Source organism: Thermobia domestica, chromosome 10 (genome assembly GCF_964235325.1).
Source record: "Thermobia domestica chromosome 10, izTheDome1.hap1.1, whole genome shotgun sequence".
Taxonomy (NCBI): Eukaryota; Metazoa; Arthropoda; class Insecta; order Zygentoma; family Lepismatidae; genus Thermobia; species Thermobia domestica.
The window spans coordinates 1106564-1120407 of NC_137463.1; the positions used below are offsets into that span (position 1 = coordinate 1106564).

The 13844-nt window shown below is 33.7% G+C and overlaps 2 protein-coding genes across 2 annotated transcripts in view; one reads left to right on the forward strand and one right to left on the reverse strand.

Moving 5' to 3' along the window:
* LOC145662228 (uncharacterized) overlaps positions 1-13844 on the forward strand; it is a 159459-nt gene that overhangs the window by 122888 nt on the left and 22727 nt on the right. The gene's annotated exons all lie outside the window — the stretch shown is intronic.
* On the reverse strand, positions 5444-12068 carry LOC145662227 (uncharacterized). Its single transcript, XM_081727569.1, has 2 exons — positions 9299-12068; positions 5444-6416 (listed from the first exon to the last, which is right to left on the reverse strand). The coding sequence occupies exons 1-2, from the start codon at positions 10632-10634 to the stop codon at positions 6391-6393; spliced, it is 1362 nt and encodes a 453-aa protein (XP_081583695.1). The 5' UTR covers positions 10635-12068; the 3' UTR covers positions 5444-6390.

The window sequence follows — 13844 nt, forward strand, 5'->3', positions numbered from 1 at the left end:
CACATATATAACAACAAACAAACCAAAGTACTGTGCATCAAAAATATATTCATATGGTGTAGACTTTACCTTTAAAGCAGCTTATTATTTGCGTGATCGAATACCGCAAACTAACAAACGACATTGTCTCCACATAATTCAAACTACGTGTACAATGGAAAATATATTTACGTACAACACTACAACATACATTGAAGCCCAAACAATTAAACACCAGTAACAATTTAAATATTCTGTTCTCACTTTTAAGAAGTCGTAAACCTCATTTACTTAAATTTGATTGTTTTTGTACCGTCAATAAATCTTGAATTTCATGTATTGCGTGGAAAACGATATTAATAACATTTGGTTGACTTTATCAACAATTCATCTTAAATTTTCAACCAATTCTGAAATAAGATGAGATTGCCACACGTTCTCTATCTTTACTTCTTCCCCAACTCACCTTCATTTTTATCATTACATAGATTTTCTATTTATCTTTTGTATTACTCTTCCCAATGGCTGCATCTGGATAACTGAAAACACGTTAAAACTGTATTTCTCTGTTTACATATGTCCAGCATTAAACATTTCCAACTGTATTTACTTCGAATTATCCAAAACATAGGTTCAAAAGTTCGATTTATCCACGACTTTTTACTATTGTTTTAATTACAGTTTTCAAGGGGAATGGACTTCTGTTCGAATTATCCAATATTTCGAATTATCCAAGTTCGAATTAACCGGACTCCACTGTATATCAATACTAAGAACGTCGATTTACAATTATCGTCGATGAGGCTATTCAAAAATTAAATCTAACTGATAGTTTCCTTCATGTTCAAACAACATTAATTACAAATAAAGATCTTTATAATATTAAATATTAGTAGGATCAGAAGGCAACAAAATTAGAACATATAAACACATTGAGAATTATCATTTAATACATTAATAAACTTTGAAAAATTAAGAGATTCGTTATTCATTATTCATATTCTTTCCATATAATAAGTTGCATCTATTTTATATATCTGTCGCTACCTTCATACGTTTACATTAAAATTATGATCTTTTGTTTTTAAATATTTATAATATCCGCATGAAATTCGCATAGAATAAAAACGAAAACAAGAGTAGCGTCTTACAATAAAGCTTTTAGATAATTTCTAAGCATGAAACACAAATTAACATTTTCTCAGTTAATACTATAAAAGGAAATTGCAACAAAACTATAAGGAACAAATTCAATAATATTTTCAGTTAACTACCATAACTTAATTTCATCACTTTCTCGAACTATTTCACAATTACATATATTTTTAACATACATTTTAATAATAAATCGAATGAAGAACATATTAGCCATAAACGTAAGCAAAGATCAATTTAATACAAATCCATCAGACGCCTTTTTGATAGTTCAAGTTATACGTTCGAAGGGTTCATTTAAGGAACATTGTATAGCACAATCTTGTGTACATTCTTGTCTTTCATAGGATGATACCATATTTTGATTCCTATTTACAGAATTCCTGCCATCCGCAAATTGATTTTGTGAAAATCGGCGATAATTATTACTTCAACTGAAATTCCTGTTGCTACTTCTAAAATTCCTAGCTCCATTTCTGTGATTAGGTTGCGTTTGATTATCGGTACGATTATATCTATTCATTCTATTATTAAAACTATGGACATTAGAATTATTTTCAGGTTGTATATTTACATTACGGACTGAAGCATATTGTGTCTGATTGCGTCCATAATTACCCTGACCTCTATCCTGAATTTTATTGTTATTCTGTATTGCCGACTGACTTTCATAATTCTGAATAAGCATAATTAGATGATTAAAGTTTATGCACTGCGCCGACATTAACAACTGTTGTAGTCGAAATGGTAATAAGATTATAATGAAAGCTATAATTCGGGATTCCGGATGATTTGGATTTAGTGATCTTAACTCATTATATGTAGATACTATAAATTCTGTAATACTCATGTGTAATTTTGGATTGAAATGTTTCGTTCGCAAGACGGCATCTCTATTCGCTATCATAAAATCATTTTCATAATTTGATAGGAGAGCATTCTTGAAATCTGAATATATACGAAGACTACCCCTGATAGCTTTGAACCATGTTAAACAGGGTGGTAATAATATATGCGGCAATAATTTTAAAAACTGAGACTCATCTACACCCATGAGTTCACATTCATCCTGAAATTTTTCAAGAAATGCCCTAGCGGGGATATCTTCCGCCACACCACTAAATTTAGTAAGCAACTTAACTTCGCTGAATCGTAACGGTTTACCTGTATTTGTCTTCATACATCTGTTGGAGTTGTGTTTACGCCGGGATGTTTGCCTCACTCTTCTTTCTCTATCAGTACTCTCTTCACAGCTCGAAGATTCATTAAGTTCCAAAATTGGTCTGGGATGACGAGTAGGTTCACATGCTGTAGATGTAGGATGCACCACATTCATGTATCCATTGTCCTGAAATAGACTTTCGGGAATACATTTCTCCTTGATAAAGTTCACCTCATATTGCAATATTTTAATGTGATTGGCGTGAGCGTTTATCGTTGACTCTAGGCCATCTACTGAATCTTGAACTTCCGTAAATCTTTGTGTTACTTTTTCCATTTTTTCGTCGTACTGTTCAAATTTTTCTACTATGTGTTGGTTCGTCTGACTCAGTTGACGTTGAATAAGATCCCATCTGCTTTCATTACATTGTTCTAACCTCGCTATCTTTTCATCAAAACCCTTAGCTAGCTGGTTTATCTTCTGATCCAATTTTTCATCAAAGTGTTGACCTTGTTCCCTAATTTGTTGTGCTATTTCATCACTTTTTCATACTTGATCATTAATTTGCTCAGACTGGTTCCTAATTTGTTGAGCTATTTCATCACTTTTTCGTACTTGATCCTTAATTTATTGAGCTAAGTCTCTTAAAATGTCAGTCAAATTTTCATTATGATTCATTTCTGGCTACACACTCTGATCACCAGTTATATTACTATCTGTTGCACTCATGGCCATATTTCGGTGTATCACCTTGCTGCTTCTCAATATGGTAACACTAATGTCACATTGAAAACTTGCCGTTTTTACTATTCTTCAAAACGACACTTTTATATTTCCCGGTGTTGAGGCACCAATTTAGAAGGTGGTTCGTAAATTCAATTTTAGTAATCTTCAAAGTAATTCATACGTTTTATCACTTTCTTAGCTGATTTTTAATATTCAACCATGAGAAGCGTACATAATCAACTTTATGCATATTTAACAAGGTGTCTACATACATACATACATACACTTATTTACTACGTTTCCATAGAAACAACTCTTTTTTAGTTAACGATTACAAAATAATCTCTCGATATCTATGTGTGTCTTTCTTTTCGTTATACATAATACTGCTCCAATTATTCGCCTCTGATCCCCTTTTTATAAGCCGGCACAGATTGCAAATACTATATACAACGTTATCGTTGTAGAACTTCACTACCTTCTCTTTCCTTCACCAAAGTAACACATGTTCAACTACCACATTCAAACATACAGCATGAACACTCATTAGTACATAACAACCAATTAGCGACGTCAACACAACCAACCAACCACAGCACAAGAGACTATATCACTGACACCAAGCGCTAAAACACCAAAACAACATTCTCAACAGAAGGAATAAAAACAACGATTCCGTACCTGTTCCGTGATTCTGTTCCTCCAATACCACTTTCCGTGACAAAATCACTTGTTCGGCATAAACTGCACTCTAGCCTGTATTCCAAATCGATAAATATATATATATGGTTCATAAGAGTGTATATCTGCAAATTAATTCATTTTTACTTTTGGGCTACAAACAGGGGCGCCGGAACCGGGAGGGCAAGGGGTGAAGTTGTCCCTCCTGAAATTTTCAAAGGGGGCAAGATACTCGTTTTGCCCCCTCACTTTCCGACTGTAAAAACATCACACAACACTGATTATATGAACTAAGTTTTGCTTTTTATAGGAATGTAAAAAAAAAATTCTGTTCCAGATTCATCTTTCTCTTTGAAACAAAGGACCGGGCGCTTTTTCTGCCCCCATGTTAGACAGAAAGAGTTAGGAAAAAGGAATTGAAAATTATCTTTATTTCCATTGGTGTACATTCTCAAAACACTGTAAATTCTTTTAAAATTGTTGTTTAAGTAATCGTAAGTCTGCAATATGAAACGAGTCGTTGAGCGAGATTTTAGTTTGAAAAATATTACAATTTAAATGAGTAACAGGATATTTAGGGCCTAAATACATTTTCCATAAAGTTAAATTAATGTTCTTACAAACAATATGCAGAGTGCAGTAGGTTTTATAGTGAGGAGGAACAATGTATAAGGTAGGATTAATAATTCAGAGCATATGAAAAATGCGAACTCTATTGTCGTTCCGTTTGTTTAATCCTTTCACTACCATTTTTTTTCGGAGTGAGAAACATTAATATATATGGCTATTTTAAGTTGTTTTCAAACGTATAAATATATATAAAAAACATTTTCCACCGTTTCATTTCTCGACGTGGGAAGGGTGGGACATTATGTATCCCTCTGATATTTTTACGTGGGACCTATATGTCCCAGTGGTATTGACATGAACGATCATCTTGTATTTTCAATTATGAAACGAATATTGTCAGAAAAACAATTGGGTCGTATTTATGATTACAAATATTTTACATTTCGGCATTCTTTTCCAAATTACAGTACATGCAACCACTGCTTTATCACTAGCACATTGTTCCTCACTTTCATTGTTCACGTTCACTTCCACTACTGTCTATTTGATAATTTTAATACGAATTCTGTGAACCATTAGCAGGCTTCTCTTTACCAGTGGAACATCGATTCATAGCATTAAAATGTAAATTACCAGGGGCCCTCTGAGAATGTATCGTGGGACACATATGTCCCAGTGGTAGTGAAAGGGTTAAGATATGAGTGCAGAAACAGAACACGTGTTTCAGCTCTCATTTCAGACCAAGTTTGTAAACAAGAATAAGGAAGGCAGTCACTGCTTATAATAATTAGTAGTGTTAGATATTTAGCTCGCAGTGGTCAAGCGATCAGTGGACATTTGCATAGTACGGATAATTTGATGTCGTTCCTGGCTGAAAGAAAAATGGATATGCCTGTTCTCAATCAATGGATTTATCGACGGGATATCTGGCTTAGTGCTGATTGAAAGAATGACATTTTAAAGATTATGGGACATGCAATATAGAGAGACTTGGTAGCAGAAGTTAAAGAGTCCCCATTTTATGCAATTATAGTCGACTCCACGACTGATATTTCAAAGAAAAAACAGTTGTCTCTGTGTGCACTGTGTTCCAAGATAGTTGCATTATGTATTCGATTTGCAACTGCGGATGTGGCTTCTCTATTAAATACAAAATTTAAAATGGCCATGTAAATGAAAACAAGATTTTTAATCAAAAAGAAAGAAAAAAATACAAACGAAACATGTGAATCCGCATATGAAAGTAAATGTGGCTAATTTAAGTATTTATACAAATATTTCTCGGTAATTTGGTAATTTCTTCAAATGCCACTAATCAAACAAAAAGCTGTAATTTTCCTATTGTATAGTCATGTAGAGAACAAATCACCACTTAACAACACTATACCACTTGTCGTTTCCGATCGTTTTCCAAAAGGTTCACAGTTAATTTCAATCACTTTTTTACAAAGAAATATTTGTTTGATTTTATGTCCGACTATAGATCCATTATTAAATAATTTTGCACATAATTCCAAAGACTAAACACACGAGTTCAATTTAACACAGTCCACTTTAACATTGTTAATTTCAAATGTTTCAAAAGGCGTTTCATTAGATCATGTCGGTTCGATGTTCCTCCGTAGTATGAAGTTTTCGTTACCTCTTCCCCCCAGATTTTACAATATAGATGTCAGCACCTATTGGACTACCACTACCACCCACCTGACCGCCTGGAGGCCAAGGTCAAGGCTGATAACTATGGAAACATAAGCTAACTAAAAAGTTCTTTTCAACTTTTTTTTTTGAAATTAAATAAAATCGCGTAACATATAAATTTTCGGGGGGGGGGCTGACATTCTATAGATAATCAAACATCAAAGCATTTTATTTAATGTTCATAATTTAATATTCCACAGTATTCACTTTTATCTCAAGTTCCCATCTTTCTTAAATTTGTTCGAATATTATCCACATAAAGAAAATTTTGAACTCACCACTCATCCATAGTATTATCTAACCTTACGTCGATTCCTGGGCCCAGTCGTACGAATCGAACAGCTCTTATATTTCTCATTGTAGAATACTATGTAGGATTGGCTGGTTTCGCTTTTCTTTCTAATCATCAAAGATGCCAATTATTCTCGATAAGATGGGATTGTTACTGTGGAATAAAAAAATACTACAAAAAGTATAATATAATACAACATACATCTATATACATATATAATTTCAATTTGTTAAACCTTTTTTTTTCAGATGACCTATGATATTTGCAATGAATTTGTACATAATTACATTTACATTTTACGTGCTTTTATCATTCATTTTGATTACGTTCACGATATCTTTTCAAATACATAACGTGTCTTTTCAATTTTACATTTGGATTATCTACTAGTTGTACCCAAACAACATTGGGTGTTGCAAAGCTGATTATTTCGAATGGATCAGAATAAGTTTTTGATATCTTTGCGTTTATTTTCTTAAATAAGGAAGCTTTTACGATTCTTTTTACCACTACTTTATCATGTACATTAAAAGGTGGTTCTATACGCTTATTTTTATAAGCCTTTTCTTTCCTTATCCAAGCTTTACAAATATTTTCAGCAGCTATTTGGGCTAATTCTTCTTTTCTTTTTTCTTCCCCTAACAAACCTAAATTAATTTCCCATTTACAATCCAAGGGAGAATAGAATTTGCGCCCCATAAAGCTTTCAGCTGGAGTTAACCCCGTTTCAGATATCACATTTGAATTCAGACTAAATTGAATTTTAGGTATTAAGTATGACCATCTAGTTTGATTCTCAGAAACGTAACATCTTAATATTGTCTTAATTAAATAATTTTGTCTTTCCGTTAAATTCGGGCAAGGATTGTATGGGGAGGTTGTAACATGTTTAATGCCTTGACTGAATAGAAATGTTTCAAACATATGCCCTACGAAATAGGACGCACGGTCCGTCAGAAGAATATTGATCCAGCCATACCTGTATAACATATTCTCTAGCTTATTTATAATTACCCGAGAATTTAACTGTTTTAAAGGTTCTAAAATTGTCAACCGACTAGCATTATCTGTGGCTACCAATATATATTTATAACCATTGCTTGAAGGCAAAGGGCCTTGTACATCAAGATGCCAAACCTGATTAGGTCTCGTATTACTTACAGAATAATAGTTTCCATATAGTTTTACATTTCTACTTTTATTTTGTTGACAAATTAAACAGCTACTCACATATTTTTTAATTTCATCAAATAAGCCAGGCCAAGTAAACTTCGAAGCTATTAATGAACTAGTTCTTTTAATCCCCTGATGTGATCCTGATCCCAATTGATCGTGATGATATTGTAATATTGTTTTTCTCAACTCTTTAGGAACTACTATACGAAGACCTCCATGTAATTTACCTTTAGTTGTTTTTAATAATATATTTTTTCTTAACTGATAGTTAGGTACAGATTCACCTTTTTCTAGAGTTTCTATTATAGGTTTCAATTCCTCATCTTTACGCTGAAATTCTTGTAAGGACTCATTCAAAACAGGTATTGTCCATAAATTTAGAAAAATTACTTCAGTGGATTTACCATCTACATTTGTAATTACCGGTAAATTTTGATTGTGAGGACGAAAACAAGTACTATCCAGGGTCCGACTGATAAAATCAGCCTGGGTATTGACTGTCCCCTTTAAATGAATAATATCAAATTGGAATCGACTAATTTTTTCAATCATAGTCCCATACTTTCTTTGTCTCTTGTGGTTACGTAATATCCAACTTAAACTTCTTGAATCGGTATACACAGTGAATTTATTATGCAAATATGGTTCAAATTTAGAGATAGCAAGATATAATGATTTAAGCTCTAGTTCGTATACATTTTTGCTCCAATCCGATTCTGGGACAACTTTAGAATAGAAGTATACAGGTCTTAAAATTCCTTTTTCATCGTATTGGCTTAAAATCGAACTATAAATCTTTGTTGAAGCATCCGTATGAATTACAAAAGGTGCATTTAGATCTGGAACCCTCAAGATAACATGATTGATTATTGCTTCTTTAATTTTACTCAAAGCTTCATCCTCTATATGAGTCCATTTAAATGGTATTTTATTACTACGTAATCTTTGTAAAGGTGCTAATAGTTCAGCACAAGAATCTAAATATTTTAAGTAATATCCCAGAAAACCTAACAGCTTGTTCAAACCACGCTTATTCTTGGGTTGAGGTAACTCAGTTATTACTTTTATCCTCTCGTCATTTATTTTCATGTTCCCATCACAAAATTCATATCCCAAAAATTTGATTTTGCGTTTAAAAATTTGAGCCTTTTTTGGAGACACCGTTATCCCCCATTCTCTCATCCTCTGTAGGACCTTCTCTAATAATAACTTATGTGTTTCTACGTCTGGAGTGTGTATAAAAAAATCGTCCCAATACAAATCAAAATGTTCCCCAATGAGGTCATGGAATATTTTATTAAACAAATTAGCTAAGACAAAACTACTTTCACAATAACCCATTGGAAGTCTTTCAAAAGCAAAAAACGTGTGGGAGTAGCAAAAGCGGTATATTTCTTACATGATTCTTTAAGTTTTGTTTGAAAAAAAGCTTGGCGGGCGTCAAAAACTGTAAATGTTATCTTTTCCTATGTTTCCTATTATAGTTTCCCCATTAGGTGCTGGATATCCCCCCGTTAACACCCTCCTGTTCAGTTTAGAGTAATTGATTACAAGGCGCTTAGATTTATCATTGTTTACAACTAAGAAACAAGGGGAAACGCACGGTGAAGAATCTATTTGTTTAATAACACCCTTTTCTACTAATCCGTCCAAAAATAAATCCAATTCTTTTAGTTTATGTTTTGGAAGTGGGTATGGTTGCTGAAGGCAGGGACTATCATCAGTTAATTGAATTTCATATTCATATTTTTTTATAGTTCGTAATTCATTGCTAATAACGTCGGCATAGTTATTTATTAATTTACACAGATAATCTTTTAAGTTTTCATCATAAATATTAGTGTCTATATCTACTGTACCTTTTAAATTATAAGGTGATTCAATTTCAGGATCATCAAATGGCTCTGCATACACTGGATTCGGTACCACCTCTGGAACACCTACAGCTGAACCGGTTCTTTGGGTCTGCATGAAGGATGAACCATTATCTCGATCGTGTCTCTGATTGTACCTTTTCCCTCCGTCTTCTTTCTTCTGTTTACTGACTACTCCATGGCGGTTTTTCCCCATAGGTCCTTGTGACGGCTGATAACCACTAAATGTCACTGTATTAGACTGAGATGTATTACGTTCATACTGATCACTTTGTACTGTCACACGAACGATGTTTTGTTCTTTCATAAAGTTGGTTGTTCGGTTCTTATAATCGATACATGCTTCATGCGCACTCAAAAATTGACCGCCTAGTAATAACTGCACATCAGGTATGTTTACTACATAAAACCAATCCGTATACTTTATCTTATTAATGAAAAATGTAAGTTGAACTGATTGAGTAACCGAAATGTTACATTGATTCAAAAGTTTTACTTGTACATTCACAGATTTAGTTTTGGGTTTACACTTCTCACTTATTCGCGCAAGATATTCAGTTCCGATTAAGTTCGAAGAACTTGCTGTATCGATATAACAAGATACAGGCATATGGCAAGCAGAAACTACAATACGCATTATATTACTTTTACTATTATCAGATGTCACATAACACTTATCTAACGAACTCGATTTATTAGCACGAAAAGAGGATTGTTCAGGTTGAACTATACAATTTCGCCATAAATGTTCCTTCGACCCACATCTATAACACTGTTTTCCTTTTTGGATTTGCTTTTGTTTACTTATGCCACTCACAGATGGTTCACGCACTATTTTCTGATAATCTCTTTGGTACTGTCGATTAGAGTCATATGATTCTGCAAAATTTAACAATTCTCTTTTTGTGTTTGGCACAGCTGTTAATACTAATAATTGTCTAATTTCTGGAGTAACTAAATTTATCACCAAAGAACAAAATTCATTTTGAGGCATTCCCATACCGAACAAGGTTGCTACACTACTTTTCTCATGTATAAAGTCCGTAAATGATTGTTTAATGTTCATCATTTGATATAGTTTATGTTTTATAATTTCCGTTCTAACCACACTACTAACATATTTGTTAACTAACGTGGCAAGAATAATGGTCCAGCTTGTACCGTATATTACTAACTGTTGCAAGTCTGCGAATACCTTTCCTGTTACACGGTTTAACAAAAGTGTTAGAATGACATCTAAAGGTGCCAAGTTTTGTTCAATAATGATATTGGCCTTTATTAAGAAATCACACACAGCAAAACCATCTTCGGAATTTAACATGGGGATAGTGTTCACTTGAGTCTCTATTGCCTTAAATGCAGTATTTGAAATATGTGTTTCAAAATTAAATCGTGGACCTCTTTGCCCCTATTTGTTTGAGTATAAGAGTCGCATGGAATTGTGGCGCCAGCGAAATCAAGCAAATCTTCCACTGGTCTTATTTGATTGATCTCGCCCCCCTCAACATTATCCCACTGACCCAAATCTATCAATTGACCGGTACTTTCCCTCGTAACACGGCCAAAAGTAGAAAAAGAAGACTGGTTAGGATTTACAATCCCCCGATTAAATATGGGTCTGCTAAATGACATTTTTAAACTATATTTAGGCCTGAAAACACAATGCTTCTCACTATTCAATGTCCAAAATGATAATTCAGAGGTTTTAATTTGGTAGGTTAAGAAGTCCAAAAGGGGTTACACGCCAAGTCAATTTTTTCTCACGCTCCACTTTTAAATATTACTGTTCCCATTAACTCACGTATTTATGGTCATATTGAGAAGCACTGATACTACGGAGGAACATTTTTATTTATGTTCCAAGATAGTTGCATTATGTATTCGATTTGCAACTGCGGATGTGGCTTCTCTTTTAAATACAAAATTTAAAATGGCCATGTAAATGAAAACAAGATTTTTAATCAAAAAGAAAGAAAAAATACAAACGAAACATGTGAATCCGCATATGAAAGTAAATGTGGCTAATTTAAGTATTTATACAAATATTTCTCGGTAATTTGGTAATTTCTTCAAATGCCACTAATCAAACAAAAAGCTGTAATTTTCCTATTGTATAGTCATGTAGAGAACAAATCACCACTTAACAACACTATACCACTTGTCGTTTCCGATCGTTTTCCAAAAGGTTCACAGTTAATTTCAATCACTTTTTTACAAAGAAATATTTGTTTGATTTTATGTCCGACTATAGATCCATTATTAAATAATTTTGCACATAATTCCAAAGACTAAACACACGAGTTCAATTTAACACAGTCCACTTTAACATTGTTAATTTCAAATGTTTCAAAAGGCGTTTCATTAGATCATGTCGGTTCGATGTTCCTCCGTAGTATGAAGTTTTCGTTACCTCTTGCCCCCAGATTTTACAATATAGATGTCAGCACCTATTGGACTACCACTACCACCCACCTGACCGCCTGGAGGCCAAGGTCAAGGCTGATAACTATGGAAACATAAGCTAACTAAAAAGTTCTTTTCAACTTTTTTTTTTTTTTTTTTTTTGAAATTAAATAAAATCGCGTAACAACTGTATTGACTCTGATTCATCAAACCCAACAAAATATTTATGGAAATGCCCCACATGCCACAAAATCGGAAACAGAATTCACGATCAAAGATATTCTAACGAAACTAACCTGAATACAGAAAATATACGCGAACAGTGTCATGATGGTTCAGCTATCATGTCAGGACGAGTGAATAGTGTGCAGAAGATAATTTCGACTCAACATCCGAAAGCTGTATACATTCATTGTAATAATCATGCATTAGATCTTCCATTGCAGGAAGTAGCACGAAAATGCGAATCTTTGTGTGACGTGCGGGCCATAGTGAAAGACGTTTGAAACATCAACCTGGATTCTGCAAAACAATAGACAACATACGCACGCCGACATTGTTCTTGAACCCTGTAAAACTATCAACGAAAGTAATCCTAAACATTTGCTGCCTGTTTTTCCTACTCGCTGGTGTGTTAACCGAAAATATCTAATCAGATTTCAATCTACTACAAACAAATTCAAATCACGTTGAAAAAAAATCATCAGTAATACAAGTGGTCCAGATGATGGTCAAAAAGTAATTCTAAAAGGGTATTTGAAGAGGATGAACAAATTCGGATTGATATTTTTTCTGATGGTCAGTATACGTGCTTTTGTACCTTGTGGACAACTAGCGAAAGCGCTTCCAAATTCTGAGGCTTCTGCTTCTGGAGCTAAAAGAGCAGCAGCGATTCTATCTAGAGGATACTCTAAGAAACCTACGAACGGACAGTGCATTTGAAAACATCTATAAGGAAGCAAAGGAAAATGCAGACAGACTACACTTAAAATTGCCCACTTCATCAAGATCAAACATAACACCAATTAGGTTGGAGCAGACTGACAATCATTTATAGCACCTACCCTAGAACCTGTATCAGATCGTCCAAAATCATTGAATATTTGTTGAAGGAAGTGCAGCGTCGTTTCAATCAGCCAGGCCTCAAACAACTCATAAAACTCTAGAAGATACTTTCTGAAGGAGCTATATGTGCTAGTGGGCCTCTCTTAAGAGAATATTTGAAGCAGGAATTGAGAGTTCACCCCTCGGATTTTAACCTGGATAGATTATGAGCTCAGCTCAGGCTGCTTCCACCTATTTTGATGACGACTGAGTCACTGACGACCATCAAAATATTAAAAACTATTAGTGCTGAAACCCCAACTGCTAGCAGCCTTCTCGACGAAGTTGTTCGTCTAGGGACTTTCGTTCTCGCTATGCCAGCTTCATGAGCATTTGCGAAAGATCATTCAGCTATTTGCGATGTCTAAAGACATATTTGAGGACGTCCATGACGCAGGAAAGATTGGCTCATCTGCTGTTGTTGCATATGTGTAGCGACCAGACTTTAACACCATTGCAAGAGAATTCATATCAACGACAAGGGAAACAAAAGATATTATTGGTAAATTTTGAAAAGAAATAAATGTAGAATTACGTAAGTGAAAATACTATGTGTATTATAACCAATTATTTAAATTACAAAATAGCACTTAAAATTCAATATAAACTTGAATTATTTCTTATTAATTACGTCGTACTTTATTAGTGTGAAATGAAGTGAATAAAATAAGATTAGGAAGAGAGGTGAATGTAATAACAAACTGGATATACTGAAGTAAGTGTAGTAAAAAAATACAAATAACTCTGGATAATTAGTGTAATTGAATTTTCTATATAAATGTTATGAAGTCTTTAGTCAAAATTCCATTTTTCCATTTCTGATTCGAAGTCAAGTAGGCAGAAAAACATATATTTTTTTCTTATTTTTTACTTGATTATGTAGCCTACTTTATAATGTACAAGCTACTTGGTGTACTGCAACACCAGAACTGGATTTTTAAAAATATAATTTTAATTTCCTCGTTTCCAAGTGATTTAAGTAGCTTTAGGATTCTCTAATAGTGTCCGTGTGACCATGTCCAAT

What these genes read in the sequence shown, in the direction of transcription:
- LOC145662227 (XM_081727569.1), bottom strand. Translation starts at nt 10,634, where the DNA reads ATGTTAAATTCCGAAGATGGTTTTGCTGTGTGTGATTTCTTAATAAAG. An exon ending in ATCACCTTATAATTTAAAAG is followed by an intron (nt 6,417 to 9,298) that starts GTACAGTAGATA and finishes TTTATTCCACAG; the next exon opens with TAACAATCCCATCTTATCGA.